General features: G+C 44.5%; 1 protein-coding gene across 1 annotated transcript in view; it reads right to left on the bottom strand.

Moving 5' to 3' along the window:
- The window catches only part of LOC137335943 (dyslexia-associated protein KIAA0319-like), a gene marked incomplete at its 5' end in the record, with an annotated part of 88,573 nt that overhangs the window by 31,093 nt on the left and 40,151 nt on the right, over nucleotides 1–17,329 (bottom strand). Inside the window, 3 exons of the mRNA XM_068001456.1 lie at nucleotides 1,819–1,951; nucleotides 15,565–15,688; nucleotides 16,547–16,775. Of these exons, the coding sequence (XP_067857557.1) occupies nucleotides 1,819–1,951; nucleotides 15,565–15,688; nucleotides 16,547–16,775 (486 nt within the window). The remainder of the gene's footprint in view (nucleotides 1–1,818; nucleotides 1,952–15,564; nucleotides 15,689–16,546; nucleotides 16,776–17,329) is intronic.

Below are 17,329 nucleotides of genomic sequence, written 5' to 3'. Positions count from 1 at the left end.
TTCAGCTTAATAGAATGAAACAGCACAGAAGGAGGCCATTCGGCCCAATCATGCCTGTGGCGGCTCTTTGAAAGACCTATCCAATTAGTCCCACTCCCCTGTTCTTTCCCCATAGTCCTGCAAATATTTCCTCTTCAAGTATTTATCCAATTCCCTTTGGAAAGTTACTACTGAATCTGCTGCCACCACTGTTTCAGGCAGTGCATTCCAGATCGTGACAACTTACAGCGTAAACAATTTCTCCTCACCTCCTCTCTGGTTCTTTTGCCAATTATCTTAAACCTTTGTCCTCTGGTTACCGACCTTCCTGCCAGTAGACACAGTTTTTCCTTATTTGCTCCATCAAAACCCCTCATGATTTTGAACACCTCTATTAAATCCCCCTTAACCTTTTCTGCTCTAAGGAGAACAACCCCAGCTTCTCCAGTCTCTTCACACAGCTGAAGTTCCATCATCACTTGTACCATTCGAGTAAATCCCCTCTGCACCCTTTGCAATTGCTCCAAGCCAGCTCCGTCAATGATTTCATTCGGAGTTTAAAAATACATGGGAGCAAAGGGAAAAGAAAAAAAGACAGACGCCAAAGAACATTATACTTAAACAGAACTCTTTTTAAACGATCGTTAATGTGAAGAACTGATGGTGACATTTGCTGTCTTGGCTTTCGGAAATGTCGCCCAGAGGTGAAAATAATTAACAATCCCTGCAACTTCTAGAACAGGGTGCCTTCTCCCCGTGCCCTGCAGGGCATTAACTGCACGGTACTCAGAGATGTGAGGGTGTTAAGACTAGAACCACTGACATTAGAGATAAGTATCTCTGAGTTCCATTGCGATTTTACCATTCAGAACTTTTTTTTCATTCAGAAAACCACACAGGTGCATGATTGCACCGAGTACCAGGAGGCTCAGCTGTGAAAGCTGCTCAAGGACGTCAAGGCCTTAGAGAGAGTGCTGGAGAGATTTACCAGAATGATACGAGGGATGAGGGACTTCAGTTATGTGGAGAGACTGGAGAATCCGGGATTGTTCTCCTTAGAGCAGAGAAGGTTAAGGGGAGATTTAATAGAGGTGTGCAAAATTATCAAGGGTTTTGATAGAGCAGATAGGGAGAAACTGTTTCCACTGGCAGGAGGATCAGTAACCAGAGGGCCCAGATTTAAGTTAATTGGCAAAAGAACCAGAGGGGAAGTGAGGAGAAATTATTTTGCGCATATCCATTAGGATTGATTTGGAATGCACTGCTTGATAGGGTGGTGGAAGCAGATTCAATAGTAACTTTCAAAAGGGAATTGAATAAATGCTTGAAAAGGAAAGATTTGCAGGGCTATGGGGAAAAAGCAAGAGAGTGAGACTAATTGGATTACTCTTTCAAAGAGCCAGCACAGGCACGATGGGCCAAATGGCCTCCTTCTGTGCTGTTAAGATTCTATGATTCTATTCAAGAGTGTTTTACATTTATCTGAGTTCCAATCACCAGTTATTCCAAAAAATGGAGCTCCCATTTATTGGAGCTCATCAGGAACAGAATGGGAAAACGATACAAATGAAATTTTGGTTTAAATAAACAGAGGTAACGTAAGGAGCTCCAGCTTTATTAATATGTTTTCAGATTTCTGCAGTTTCAGTAATGGCCCATGAGAAAAGAGGGATTTGAAAGTTCCCAAACCCTCGTGTCTAAACCTGCCCACTGGCCTACATTTAGATCCTACGCTGATTTGGATTTTAAAAATTACTGTTTTGCCTCAACTACGAAAGCCAGGATAGAAGCAACATAACATGAAACGGCATGGACTGTTTGTTCCGATCATAAAATTACCTGATCTTCTCCCAGCGATACGAGACAATACCTTGGTCATCACTACTCCCTTCTCCATCCAAAGTAGTACTTTCTACCGGGCTTATTAATTCTTTGTCGGGGCCCACAATTGCTATCGGGGGGCTGTTATTCTCTGCAGAAAAGAATGACAACGCAATAAATTCCAAAGGGACTATTACTGCACTCACGAACAGATCATGTACAAAATAGAGGCAAAGATCTTAAATATCGAAAACCATCCTGCACGCAGCACACGCAGTTATCCGAAAGTGGGTAGAATACATGCATGTAATTCAAAGTGTTGCTCACGAAGTGTATGTGCTTTCTGTTTAATGAGTTTTAATATTACAGTGCAAAGAGTATTCCTGGTTTGTAGTTCGGCATTTGCACTCTTTATTGACAGATCTGTACCAGTTTTCTGACAGCTTTTGTGAGGCTGCTTCAAAAAAAAATAAGGCAAGTGAGATTTAGCACTCGCCAAAGGCAACGCAACAGAGACATAGACGACATAAAAAAACGATGTAGCCCTGGTCTCAAAGCATCCGGTGGAGAAGTCAGAAATAATTCTCTTCAGCATCTAAATAAGCAGCTGCAGCAGTAACCAGGAAGAACGCAATGACCTATATTTTTTTCCTTCAGAGATCATTTCTTTTTAAAGTGCACCCGTTTCCGGTGGTGAATTGCCACCTGTGAGGGAAATTGGAAGCTTGTTTCAATTTGTTAACTCACAAATCACCAGACTCACGATGACTTGAGAAGTGAGAAAGTCTATAAATCCAACTGTTTACTCACATGGGTAAGGAAAGACAGTGCTAAAAGGAAATGTTCGTACATCTCAGCTCTCTCCACAGGACATATATGTTCTCCTACAGGCAAATGCCACGGGCGTTAGGTAAAGACTGTTAATGATGCTGATAGTATTGTGCGGGAACTACATAGAATTTCATAGGATTTACAGCACAGAAATAGGCCATTCCGCCCAACTGGTCTGTGCTGTTGTTTATGTTCCAAACGAGCCTCCTCCCACCCTACTTCATCGAACACTATCAACATATCCTTCTATTCCCTTCTCCTTCATGTACTTATCTAGCTTCCCCTTAAATGCATCTATGCTATTCGCCTCAACTACTCTTTGTGATAGCGAGTTCCACATTCTAACCATTCTGAGTAAAGAAGTCCCAACTGACAGAACCCACGAAGATTTCACTAGCATGACCACTGCCCATACGTCAACAGCAGTCGTGACTACACATCATCCTCTCCCAACCATTTTGACGTTTTGGAAGTCACTAACTTTTTCCAATGGAGAAGTGCTCAACTCGTGCATTGTAGGCATGGGGCTGATTTTCATCTCCTGGTGGAGGCCGTTTTAAATGGTTAAGAGCCAGTGCTAATCCAGGCACAATGGTAAAGTGTTAATGACAAGTCACATTTCCTGGGCCAAATCATTTGCATAATTATTCACAGATTCAGATTTGGACAGCTGTAGGGAGAACACTAGTGGCCGGAGCAGAAGTTGCATGAAAGTGAAATTTGAAGGATAAGGATAATTAAAAGGGAAAAGTCACCAGAAATTTTGCCACCCTATGAAAATTCTGAAAGCCTTGATAAAAGCTCAGGAGGTACCCACTAGCAGCCTTTGCCAGAACTGATGGGATAAGTGACTGAGAAGTGATGGATAAAAATGAAGTGAGTGGAAACCCCATGTACGGGCACGAGTGCGTGGGCAAGCGGCAGAGCAGCCTGTTTGATGATGGCTGCTGGAGCGGAGGTGGTTGTTAAGAGGGTGGCTCGCCATGCTATCCTACAGCGCCATCCCATAAGTCTGCATTGCAGCAAGCCTGAAAGGAGATGGCCGTGGGTTTGAGGCAGCAGCTGACTTGTCAGGCACTAGCTGTACTAGCTCGATGGTACCCATTGCAGCAGGTGTCCTTACAGCAGATGGCACCCCTGTGGATATGGCTCTCTGCTGTGAAGACAGTTCCCCATAGTCTTTGCCATGTAGGTGCGACATAGGAACAGGAGTAGGTCATTCAGTCCCTCGAGCCGGCTCCGCCATTCAATTAGATCATGGCTGATCTGTATCTCATCCCTATTTACCGGCCGTAGCTCCATGTCCCTCGATACCCTTACCCAGCAAAAATAACTTGTGACAATGACTTGTCATTATGTTTGGTGGCATCTTGATAGGGTCACCAATCAAGGCTTTGCTAGCTGATTATCACCGTGTCAGGACTTCTTTCATGCAGTACCACACAAAGCTTGAAATGCTGTGATTCGGGTGCTTCTGAAGAACCGTCCAATATATAATGTTAGTTAGACGTTACATGTATCAGTGCTGTCGAGCCTTCAGTCACAACCTGACTTCAAGGTTGCAGCCTCTATGCTGAAAAAAAAAACAGAAAAAAATTGGGCGAGAAATGGCCTAAAAATTGTTGAATGAATCTTCTTACCGGTCCTTTAAACTTCGATATACTACTAGTGCCTAGCAACACTGAATGCCTACTTAACCGGGAGCTATTTAGAAGTGATGGGTGCCAAGATTAGCCATGATATAATTGAATGGCATAGCATGATTAATGGCGCTGAATGGCCGACTCCTGTTCCTATGTCACACCTACATGGCAAAGTCCAGGAAATGAAGGCATTACTGTGTTAATTCCATGTTATTTTCTTATAATTTGCAAGCTCCCACCTGTTGCAAGTAGGAACTTCCTATGCTCCGGTTTGCCTGTACATCCCGCACAAAGACCCAGTCTTACAGGTGGTATTACACTGTTACGCCTCATGGCCTGGCACACATGGGGCTACCAGTAACAGCACAAAAATTGGCCTCACTAAACTTAACTTGATTTTCACCCACCCACCCCCCACCTTTGCTTATGTTATTTACAAACAGGAAGAAATCACTTGCAGCCATAAATAATGCGGCAAAAAACAGATTTCCTCATCAGTTTACATGTTGGCACTTTTCTCTAATGAGAAAAACATAGGCCACTGGGGACAGATTCTTAATCACTGAGATACTGGGCTGGAATAATTGAAACTTGTTCCATACGGGAACTTGAATTACCGCAGCCGTGTACATCCAAACTAAAATAACTTCTAATATTTCTGAACATTGAGGTAAGAAATCTTTTGGTTGGTACAATTTTTTTTTAAATTCTAAGTTAGAATTTTCGTGCACATTGCTGTTGCAGAGGGTTTATTAAAAAAAAATAGCCGGGAATTTTGATAGCTAAAAATGTCTTTCGGTGCTGGGGGTGCGGTTCTATATTGAGGATTAGACATTACAGGCATGGCACACAAGCAAGGTCTTCATGATAGCAGTACATGCATTTCATTCAGGCAAACACAACTGAAGGCCAATGGCCTCCAACAACAAGTGCCTTCAGAAAACAAAATGCTGCACAATTCTTTCAGTACTGCTGGAAACCATCTTCAAGCCCGCTTCACTCTTTGATGAATACAACTTTTCTATTTTTCTTCCCCAGCTAGCCTTAAGTATCATTGGGGAGATGGAGAAGAACATGGAAGATCGAAAAGGGAAAGGGTGGGAAAGTAGAAAGAAAGGAAGAACTTGCATTTATACAGCGCCTTTCACAACCCCAGGATGTCCCAAAGCGTTTTACAGCCAATTAAATACTGCTGAGGTGCAGTCACTGTTGTAATGTAGGAAGCGCGGCAGCCAGGTCCCACAAACAGCAGAGATAATGGCCAGATAATCTGTTCTAGTGATGTGGGTTGAAAACCACACTAAAGGGTGAAAGCCAGACACAAAAGTACAACGGGTGAGGGATGGAAAATTCAATGAGGGATAAGGAAACGGGAAGGGGTATGAGGAATAAAAGATTAAGGGTAAAAGTAGTAAGAGTAGGAATGAGAGAAAACAAATCAAGACGCAAGGAGGCGGATAGAATGGGACTGCCGAGTATTGGTCTGAGCAACAACATAATGCAGCAGACATTGGGAGAGTGTGGGTTTGTGCTCGTAGTTCCTTATATGGAAGGTTCCGGATACCAGCTGTGTCCTTGTGGGAAGGCAAGGTGTGGAGGTCAAGTCCTTTCCCGTTACTCATTGACATCGCCTTGCACCCAGCTCCAGAGCAGCACCGGCAGAGGCCTGAGCAGAGGTCTCCATCTCTTCAATTCAGTCACAAATTGTTCGAGTCATAGAAGGACTCTCAAGGTATTGTTACACTACGGATACTGGTTTGGGACTAGTAGCTGCAGAGAGAGATGCGGAGTTGGCACACCCAAGTTATACTGCTGGCACCTTACTGCCCTCAAACATAACCGCAGAGCTCTATTCTTTTTATTCGTTCATGGGATGTGGGCGTCGCTGGCGAGGCTGGCATTTATTGCCCATCCCTAATTGCCTTTGAGAAGGTGGTGGTGAGCCGCCTTCTTGAACCGCTGCAGTCCGTGTGGTGAAGGTTCTCCCACAGTGCTGTTAGGAAGGGAGTTCCAAGATTTTGAACCAGCAACAATGAAGGAACGGCGATATATTTACAAGTCGGGATAGTGTGTGACTTAGAGGGGAACATGCAGGTGGTGTTGTTCCCATGTGCCTGCTGCTCTTGTCCTTCTAGGTGGTAGAGGTCGCGGGTTTGGGAGGTGCTGTCAAAGAAGCCTTGGCGAGTTGCTGCAGTGCATCCTGTGGAGGGTACACACTGTAGCCACTGTGCGCCGGTGGTGAAGGAAGTGAATGTTTAGGGTGGTGGATGGGGTACCAATCAAGCGGGCTGCTTTGTCCTGGATGGTGTCGAGCTTCTTGAGCGTTGTTGGAGCTGCACTCATCCAGGCAAGTAGAGAGTATTCCATCACACTCCTGACTTGCCCCTTGTAGATGGTGGAAAGGCTTTGGGGAGTCAGGAGGTGAGTCACTCACCACAGAATACCCAGCCTCTGACCTGCTCTTGTAGCCACAGTATTTATATGGCTGGTCCAGTTAAGTTTCTGGTCAATGGTGACCCCCAGGATGTTGATGATGGGGGATTCGGCGATGGTAATGCCGTTGAATGTCAAGGGGAGGTGGTTAGACTCTCTCTTGTTGGAGATGGTCATTGCCTGGCACTTGTCTGGCGCGAATGTTACTTGCCACTTATCAGCCCAAGCCTGGATGTTGTCCAGGTCTTGCTGCATGCGGGCACGGACTGCTTCATTATTTGAGGGGTTGCGAATGGAACTGAACACTGTGCAATCATCAGCGAACATCCCCATTTCTGACCTTATGATGGAGGGAAGGTCATTGATGAAGCAGCTGAAGATGGTTGGGCCTAGGACACTGCCCTGAGGAACTCCTGCAGCAATGCCCGGGGCTGAAATGATTGGCCTCCAACAACCACTACCATCTTCCTTTGTGCTAGATATGACTCCAGCCACTGGAGAGTTTTCCCTCTGATTCCCATAGACTTCAATTTTACTAGGGCTCCTTGGTGCCTCATTCGGTCAAATGCGTCCTTGATGTCAAGGGCAGTCACTCTCACCTCACCTCTGAAATTCAGCTCTTTTGATCATGTTTGGACCAAGGCTGTAATGAGGTCTGGAGCCGAGTGGTCCTGGCAGAACCCAAACTGAGCATCGGTGAGCAGGTTATTGGGAGTAAGTGCCGCTTGATAGCACTGTCGACGACACCTTCCATCACTTTGCTGATGATTGAGAGTAGACTGATGGGGCGGTAATTGGCCGGATTGGATTTGTCCTGCTTTTTGTGGACAGGACATACCTGGGCAATTTTCCACATTATCGGGTAGATGCCAGTGTTGTAGCTGTACTGGAACAGCTTGGCTAGAGGCGCAGCTAGTTCTGGAGCACAAGTCTTCAGCACTACAGCCGGGATGTTGTCGGGGCCCATAGCCTTTGCTGTATCCAGTGCACTCAGCCGTTTCTTGATATCACGTGGAGTGAATCGAATTGGCTGAAGACTGGCTTCCGTGATGGTGGGGATATCGGGAGGAGGCCGAGATGGATTATCCACTCGGCACTTCTGGCTGAAGATGGTTGCAAATGCTTCAGCCTTGTCTTTTGCACTCACGTGCTGGACTCCGCCATCATTGAGGATGGGGATGTTTGCAGAGCCTCCTCCTCCCGTTAGTTGTTTAATTGTCCACCACCATTCACGACTGGATGTGGCAGGACTGCAGAGCTTTGATCTGATCCGTTGGTTGTGGAATCGCTTAGCTCTGTCTATAGCATGTTGCTTCCGCTGTTTAGCATGCATGTAGTCCTGAGTTGTAGCTTCACCAGGTTGGCACCTCATTTTTAGGTGCGCCTGGTGCTGTTCCTGGCATGCTCTTCTACACTCCTCATTGAACCAGGGATGATCCCCTGGCTTGTTGGTAATGGTGGAGTGAGGAATATGCCGGGCCATGAGGTTACAGATTGTGCTGGAATACAATTCTGCTGCTGATGGCCCACAGTGCCTCATGGATGCCCAGTTTTGAGCTGCTAGATCTGTTCTGAATCTATCCCATTTAGCACGGTGGTAGTGCCACACAACATGTTGGTTGGTGTCCTCAGTGCAAAGATGGGACTTCGTCTCCATGAGGGCAGTACGGTGGTCACTCCTACCAATACTGTCATGGACAGATGCATTTGCGACAGGTAGATTGGTGAGGACTAAGTCAAGTAAGTTTTTCCCTCGTGTTTGTTCGCTCACCACCTGCTGCTGGCCCAGTCCAGCAGCTATGTCCTTTAGAACTCGCCCAGCTCGGTCAGCAGTGGTGCTACCGAGCCACTCTTGGTGATGGACATTGAAGTCCCCCACCCAGAGTACATTTTGTGCCCTTGCTACCCTCAGTGCTTCCTCCAAGTGGTGTTCAACATGGAGGAGGACTGATTCATCAGCTGAGGGAGAGCGGTAGGTGGTAATCAGCAGGAGGTTTCTTTGCCCATGTTTGACCTGATGCCATGAGATTTCATGGGGTCCAGAGTCAATGTTGAGAACTCCCAGGGCCACTCCCTCCTGACTGTATATCACTGTCCCGCCACCTCTGGTGGGTCTGTCCTGCCAGTGGGACAGGACATACCCAGGGATGGTGATGGAAGAGTCTGGGACGTTGGCTGAAAGATATGATTCTGTGAGTATGGCTATGTCAGGCTGTTGCTTGACTAGTCTATGGGACAGCTCTCCCAATTTTGGCACAAGTCCCCAGATGTTAGTGAGGAGAACTTTGCAGGGTCGACTGGGCTTGGTTTGCCTTTGTCGTGTCCGGTGCCTAGTGGTCCGATGCCGGGTGGTCCGTCCGGTTTTATTCTTATTATGACCTTTTTTTAGCGAGATTTTACAACTGAGTGGCTTGGACTAATAATCCGGAGTCATGAGTCATGAGCCATGGCAGCTGGGGAATTTAAATTCAATTAATTAAATAAATCTGGAATTAAAATACTAGTATCAGTAATGGTGGCCATAAAACTACCGGATTGTCATAAAAACCCACCTGGTTCACTAATGTCCTTTAGGGAAAGGAAACCTGCCGTCCTTACCCGGTCTGGCCTATACGTGACTCCAGACCCACAGCAATGTGGTTAATTCTTAATTGCCCTCTGAAATGGCCCAGCAAGCCACTCAGTTGTAAAATCTCGCTAAAAAAATGTCATAAGAAGAATCCAAATGCCAGTAAAATTTTAATGTTAGCTAAGTGCTGATGGGAAAGTGGACTCTCTCTCAATGTTAAAGTTCTCAGGTGATCCACTGCTTTGCTTTGTTTTAAGGTATCAGCCTTGGCTCAGTGGTAGCACTCTTGCCTCTGAGTCAGAAAGTTGTGGGTTCACATCCCACTCCAGGAACTTGAGTACAAAATCTAGGCTGATACTTCAGTGCAGTACGGAGGGAGTGCTGCACTGTCGGAGGTGCTTTCTTACGGATGAGACGTTAAATGTAATGTATATATTGCGTACGAGATTAAATGTAAGAGGTTTAGGACAAAGAGCAGGAGAATTTTTTTTTAATACAGAGAGTTATGAGGCTGTGGAATACACAACTAGAGTTAGTAAGTGAAGCAGAGACCTTGTCAACATTTAAGAAAAGGTTAGATAGGTGGTTGAAAGAAAAGGGATTAAACAGATATGGGAACCGAGCAGACACTTGGGATTAGGAGGATCATACGGAGGATAACATGCACTGGTTGGACCGAACGGCCTGTTTCAGTGTTGTAATTTCTATATAAACTGAGGTGGGTGGACCTAAAAAATCACATGGCACTATTCGAAGAAGAGCAAGGAAGTTCTTCTAGTGTCCAACATTTATCCCTCAACCAACGGCACTAGAACAGATTATCTGGTCATTAACTCACTGCCGTTTGTGGGTCCTTACTGTGCGCAAATTGGCTGCCATGTTTCCCTATATTACAACAGTGACTGTACTTCAAAAAGTACTTAACTGGTTGTAAAGCGCTTGGGGATGTCCTGAGGTTGTGAACGGCGTTATATAAATGCAAGTCTGTCTTTCTTTGTTTTTGCACCAATTATGAAGCTAAAATGATCCGAGACTATTTCCTTAAACTGGTGCGAGCCTCTCTCAGCTTCACTCCCACTGGTAACAAAACATTTTCCATTACTGCAGAGCCAAAACCTCATCACATCAACAGAAACGAACAGAAACTCCTCTGTGCATTTCACTTATCCCATGAGCTAAGCCATGTGCCCACATGACCCAGGAGAGGCTTCACAATAACATGAAGGAAATACCAGCACTTCTCCCAGGAGCTCAACAAGTGGATGTTTCCAAAACTCCTGATGAGCTAGAATGAATTAAGCTCCCTTTGATTTGATTTGCTTTAATTACTGCTCTTCCCGCATCATGTTTGATTCAAAAATTTATTTTCAGTCAAGCAACAACTTGTATTTATGCAATGCCTTTAAAATAAGAAAAAAAATACATTTCCAGGATAAGGTGACCGAAAGATTGGTCAAAAAGATGGGTTTTAGGAAGGTTTTTAAAAAATGGGGAGAGAAGTAGAAAGGCTGAAGGGTTTAGGAAGAGAGAGTTTCAGGGAGTAGGACTGAGGTGGCTGAAGTGCTGTGTTAGCAGTGGAGGGGTGAAGTAATGGGGTTGGGGGAGGGGGGTGTACCAAAGGTCAGGGTCAGAGCAACAAAGGACACGAGGTCGAGGGGGAAATAAATGGTTGGAAGAGATAGGGTTTGGATGAAGCTGTGGAAGATGGTGTGAAAAGGGGCAGAAAGTGGTCTGAAGGGATTTGAGTAGGGAGTCTTGAAAGATATAGGCATGGAGTTGGGAGGCAATGACGCATTCAAGGACCTTAGAGAGGAAAAGGAGGCTTGCAATGGAAAGGGTAGTTGGAGACAGATGAATTGAGAGTGGGTTATTGAGGAGGTGGTGATGATGATGGCAGTTTTAAAAGGGAGAGTGTCTGAGGACACAGAGCCATTCACAAGTGGTCAGGAGTTAAGTGGAATGGGGATTAGGGGAGCAGGTGAGTCTCATGGAAGAAAAGAATGTGGCACATGGAGGAGATAGATTCGCCAACCCTCCAGGGTTGTCTGGGAGTCTCCAGGAATTTAAGATTAATCTCCTGGACACTGCTGGTAGCAACACCCGGGAGAAAGATCATAAAAAAGTGGGGTTTTCTTCATCATCTTTGAACACTTTCATTTATTAGTTATAAAAATATTGGAGATGAGTGGTGGGGCGGTTGGAGGCGGGAGGTCACGTGATGAAACCTCCAGGAATACGTCCAACCAGAGTCGGCAATCCTAGGAGATGTGGCAGAAACTGCAGAGAGGGGATTATGGTTAAAGTGTGTGGGACAGGGTTGGAGACGAAGGGGAAATAGCAGCAGAGGCAGTTACATGATGGTCTCAATCTTAGGGATGACAAAATCCATGAGGTCTTCGCACATAGTATTGGAGCAGAGTGTGGAGGGTACAAGGGAAAGGAGTTGAAGGAGGCAGTTAGTTCTGGAAAAAAAGGAGCCTTGGTTTGTCCTCGTCCTCTAGAATGATCCTAGATAATCTCCTCAGCCAAAATTGTACGTTAAGGCATGATGGTGCTGGACATGTCCAAACAAAATCTGACAATGAAGGAAAGAAAGAAGGGAAGAAAGAAGGAAAGAGAATTTGCATTTATATAGCGTGTTTTATGTCCTTAGGAAATTCCAAAGCCGTTCACAGCCAATGAAGTACTTTTGAAGTGTAGTCACTATTGCAATGAAAGCAAACTTGGTAGCCAAATTGTGCACAGCAAGATCCTACAAATAGCAATGATATAAATGACTAATTTATCTGTTTTGGTGGTGTTGGTTGAGGGATCAATGTTGGCCAGGATGCCAGGAAAACTGCTCTGCTTTTCTTCAAAATAATGCCACAGGATTTTTTAGGTCCACCTGTGAGGGCAGACGGGGCTTCGGTTTAACGTCTCATCCGAAAGACGACACCTCCAACAGTGCAGCACTGGGAGAGTCAGCCCAGGTTATGTGCCCAAAGCCCGAAGTGGGCCTTGAACGCCTGTCCTTCTGATTCAGGGGAGAGAGCACTACCACTGAGCCAGGACTGATACTTAAGGTGCACTCTAGTTTGTGTCCTTTGGACTTGAGGAAGCAATGTTGGGAACTGTATTGGAGGAACAGCATGAGTGGGAGTTGGTAATTGATTTGCTGGAACAAAGACAGAATCAAGGGAACAGTTTAGCAGGTCACCAGGGGTGTCATGGTGAGTGGATGGACACAAAAGAGGAAGTTGGGAGTTTGAGAGTGAATTTATGAGAGAGCTAGGGGAGGGTTTTAAACAATAGAAGTGGGTCATATCCTTGCATTTTACATTGACCTGTGACCTTGGGTAGACTCAATTACTTAGCATACCAGAAGACACGAGAGAATTAAGTGGGATTTAATGTCCAATATAAAGGAAATGAATATGTTTTGACTTGCATAACAGTGTTACGCCTGAAAGATCTAATTAGTTTCTATAAGTAGCTTCAATTTGTAATACCAAGCAGGAAGCTGTCATAATCCAACTTAGTGAGAGAACAAGAAAAAGTGTTTTATTTTCTAATGGGGCAACCATGACATTTTAAAATTCTGTATGGGTGGCTGGAGCCCCACAATTAAGGTTCCAGCACATTCCCAAGAGCAATCACCAGATTTTGTTTTGTTCTTTGGTACTAATGCTTATTAAAGAAAAGTATTTAAATTGATCCATTGACATAATTATTATAAAGAGATGTATCTGTACAGTTACCAGTGTTTCAGAGTCCTCTCTTTTTGATCGGTTTATAATTTACAACTGCTGGTCAAAGACATTCTGGAAGCAGACATCTTGTACCGAGCTCTCCCTGAAGTTCCAGTCCACTGCCATGAATAGGGACAAAGTCATTTGAGCTCTACTTCATTTCTGACTAAGGGTCAGTGTCACGTGTCCATGTGTATATGTAATTATACAACGACAGCTTCTAAGCGATGTCTGATTTCCTCATCGATCAGAGACTCAAACTGGCATAAAACGATCATGCTTCCGGTGCCCTTCCTTTCTCCATTTGCACCCTTGTAGGAACCTCTCACCTTCACTATGCTTACTCAAGTTGAAAGGATGACACTGTCCATAGGACCAGATACAAAACCATGATACACAAGGGTTCCTATGTACACATGCCCGCCCGCCAAGCCGGAAAACCGTGTGGACAGGTGTCACTGACCCTAGTCAAAAATGAAGTAACACTCCAATTATCACTAGAGTGGAACATTGAGGAGAATTCGGTACAAAATGTCTACTCGCAAAATTAAAACTTTGCACCAATGACTTGCCACGACCTGAACGTTGATTTTTTTTAAACACAGAATTACATAGAACGTACAGCAGAGAAACAGGCCATAACTGGTCAAAATCGGTGTTTATGCTCCACACAAGCCTCCTCCCACCCCTAACTCTTTCAGCATATCCTGCTTTTCCTTTCTCCCTCACGTGTTTATCTAGCTGTGACAGTTTATCTTCATCTTAACTACTCCATGTGGTAGTGAGTTCCACATTCTCACCACTCTCTGGGTAAAGAAGCTTCTCCTGAATTCCCTGTTGGATTTATCAGTGATTATATTGTATTTATGGCCCCGAGTTCTGGTTTCCCCCACAAGTGGAAACAACTTCTCGACGTCTACCCTATCAAACGCATTCATAATCTTAAAGACCTCTATCAGGGCACCCCACAGCCTTCTCTTTTCTAGAGAAAAGAGCTCCAGCCTATTTACCATAACTTCTCTACTTTTCAATTCCATCCCTCTAGAAATTAACCCCAGTGCTTTGTTTGCTTTTTTATGGCCTTATTAACCTGGGTCGCTACTTTCAGTGATTTGTGTATCTGTACCCCTAGGTCCCTTTGCTCCTCTATCCCATTTAGACTCTTATTATCCAAGCAGTATTTGGCCTCCTTATTCTTCCTACCAAAATGCACCACCTCACACTTATCTACATTGAAATTCATTTGCCAATGACATGCCCATTCTGCAAGTTTATTAAAGTCTTTGTCACAGTCTTCCTCAGTATTAGTTATACCTCCCAATTTGGTGTCATCCGCAGATTTTGAAATTGTACTTGATTCCCGAGTCCAAATCGTTTATGTAAATGGTGAACAACAATGGATCCAGCACCAATCCTTGTGGAACACAACTTCCCACGTTTTGCCAGTCTGAGTAGCTACCTTTAATCCTACTCTCTGTTTTGTAGCCAGCTTGCTATCCACTCTGCTACTTGTCCCCTGACTCCACATGCTCTGACCTTAGTCATAAGTCTACTATGTGGTACCTTATCAAAGGCCTTCCTAAAATCCAAATATATTACATCTAATGCATTATCCTTGTCTACTCTTTTTGTTACTTCTTCAAAGAATTCAATAAGGTTGGTCAAGCTTGGCTTTCCCTCTTGAAATCCATGCTAACTACTCTATTATATTTTAGTTTTCCAGATGTTTTTCTATTACATCGTTGAGTAAGGATTCCATTATCTTTCCTACCACCGACATTAAGCTAACTGGTCTATATTTCCCTGGATTTGTTCTATCTCCCTTTTTAAATATAGGAACAACATTAGCTGTCTGCTAGTCCTCTGGCACTATTCCCTTTTCTAATGAATTTTTATATATATGTAACAGTGCCTCTGCTATCTCTTTCCTAACTTCTTTTAATATTCACAGATGCAATCCATCCGGACTACAGGTTTTATCTTCTCTAAGTTTGATTAGTTTATCAATTATCTCCCCCCTTTCTATCTTAATTGTCATTATATCTTTTTTGATCCCGTCTTCTAATGTCATGTCTGTCCTATTAATCTCCTTGGTAAATACTGAGGCAAAGTAACTATTCAATATTTCTGCCATTTCGTTGTCATCACCTGTAAGTTTATCTTGTGAATCCCTTAGTGGTCTTATCCATATTCTGATTATTCTTTTGTTATTTATGTGTCCGTAGAATACTTTACAATGACTGTAACAATCACAACCGCCCTTGATATTTATTCTATGGGATCATTCAAAGCTGCCATCTAACCTATTAATAGATGCATAAAGCAAGTGACAGATAAATTGTTCCCTAAAGTAAGTAGTTTCGTCTCCTGCCCCATAGTCAATTGGAGGCAGCACTTTAGGACAACTGTGTGGCAGGATTCCTAAAGGTCCAAGGAGTCAACAAAAAAAAAATTTCCAATATCATAGGCTGATATCTCAACAAATGAGGTTATAGATTTCTGAGGTAAAGCAGCACTGCCCAACCTAGATACAGCTATCTCTTCATTGGGCACTCACCAGGCTGTACAATGACTGTGACCTCAGTCGAGGACTGTTGACCAGCAGAGTCTGTGACAGTCAACTGGAATGTGTAATCCCCTTCCTGCATCGCAGACAACTGGAGGAGACGTGTCCGCACGCCCTGAATAAAACAATTGCAATTTACAACCACAGGCTAATAAGATGTGAGTAAAGCTACTCTGAATTCCAGCCTGCTAAATGAAAGTTAAAAATAAAGGCATAGAGCACCAGAGGAAAAAAAGCAATGATCAATTTGTACACATTAGTTAGATCACAATTGGAGTATTGGGTGCAGTTTTGGGCAGGGGGCAGGGGGCGGCAAACCAGACAGGGCGATCCCAGCCGGCAGCGACCCATGGTATTGTTGTGGATTCATGAGGCGCAATCCTGCTCCTCCTGGCTCCAGATTAATGACCGCTGGTTAGACCGCTGTAGACCCAGAAAAACTGAGAGGAACGTGCGTGGTACCATGCTCTGCCCAGTTTATGATTAATTTCAAGCGGGGGCCTAACACAGGCGTTAGGACCCTGATTTGCATATTCATGTGCCTAATACCGATTTCAGGCGGGTGTCCTGGACACTAGGGAGTCGTCTGCTTCCAATTTGACAGCAGGCACACTTCGGAAACGGATTGGGTGTGAGGGAGCACGCCCCGAAATTGGTCAATGCAAATAAAAATCAGGAGAGATGTAAAACGGGCTGCTGATTCGCTATCACCCGGTTTACATTGTCATGCAAAGTCAAAATCTACCCCATTCACTCTACATACTACATTGTGTCGTGGTTAGAATGACCATGTCTTTTCCTTTTAGAAAATATGGGATACAAAGCAGCTTTGCTTTCCCTACCCTTAAATGGTTCTTCAATCTGTTTTCAATTCATGCAAAATTCTCCCTTCAGATGTACATTATTAGATATGATCGCCCATGTTCCTGGCACAATGTGCAAAGCAGTTTGCAGGAGCGCTGGTTGGACTGACCTGCATTGCAACCACCTTGCCCTCGCTGTTAGGACTGAGCGACCACTCGTAGTTTACAATCTGGTAATCGTCGCTGCTCTGGTTTCCATTCAGAGTGACACTGTTACGGGGCAGGGTTATCACCTGATTCGGGCCAGCGTTTGCTACGGGTGGATAATCCACGGGTCTGCTGACAATCACTGTAGCGGTTGTTGAGTTCTCAACCCCATCCGAGTCAAGTACGGTGAGTCTACAAAACAAGTTTAGCAGAGGTTACACCTCACACTGACTATTGGTTATTGGTCCATAATAAGATATGTTTAGACATTCTCTCCAAACACAGCCATTAATCACTGGTATTTTACACATAACAAGGAGCGTCCTATCGACAATACTCCTTTTTCCTTTTTTCATTCCATTCAATCTTTTCCCCCCCTCTCCTGAAGATGGTGCCTTGTTCTGCGTTACAGGTCCTTAGGCACCAGTTACATTCCTGTATCATGCTAAGATGGTCGTTCTCCATGTGTGAGCCTAGACAGTGAGTGTTGAGGACATCAACAGCTGAGCCTAATCCTGTCCTCATGTGATATCCACACAGGTACATTTTCCAAGCAGTCAATGTGCCACCAAATTGCCCGGCTCAGCTAGTAGCAATGCTTGCTTCAAAGTCAGAGGTTTGTGGGTTCGAGCCCCAATTCAGGACTTGAGCATACAGTGTAGCCTGAATCTTCAGTGCAGGACCGAGGAAGTGCTACATTGTCGGAGGTCAGACGAGACTTTAAACCGGTGCCCCGTTTACCTGCA

This window comes from Heptranchias perlo, chromosome 2 (genome assembly GCF_035084215.1).
Source record: "Heptranchias perlo isolate sHepPer1 chromosome 2, sHepPer1.hap1, whole genome shotgun sequence".
Lineage (NCBI taxonomy): Eukaryota > Metazoa > Chordata > Chondrichthyes > Hexanchiformes > Hexanchidae > Heptranchias > Heptranchias perlo.
Note: the sequence above shows the minus strand (reverse complement) of the source record. Positions and strands in the feature narration are given on the sequence as shown.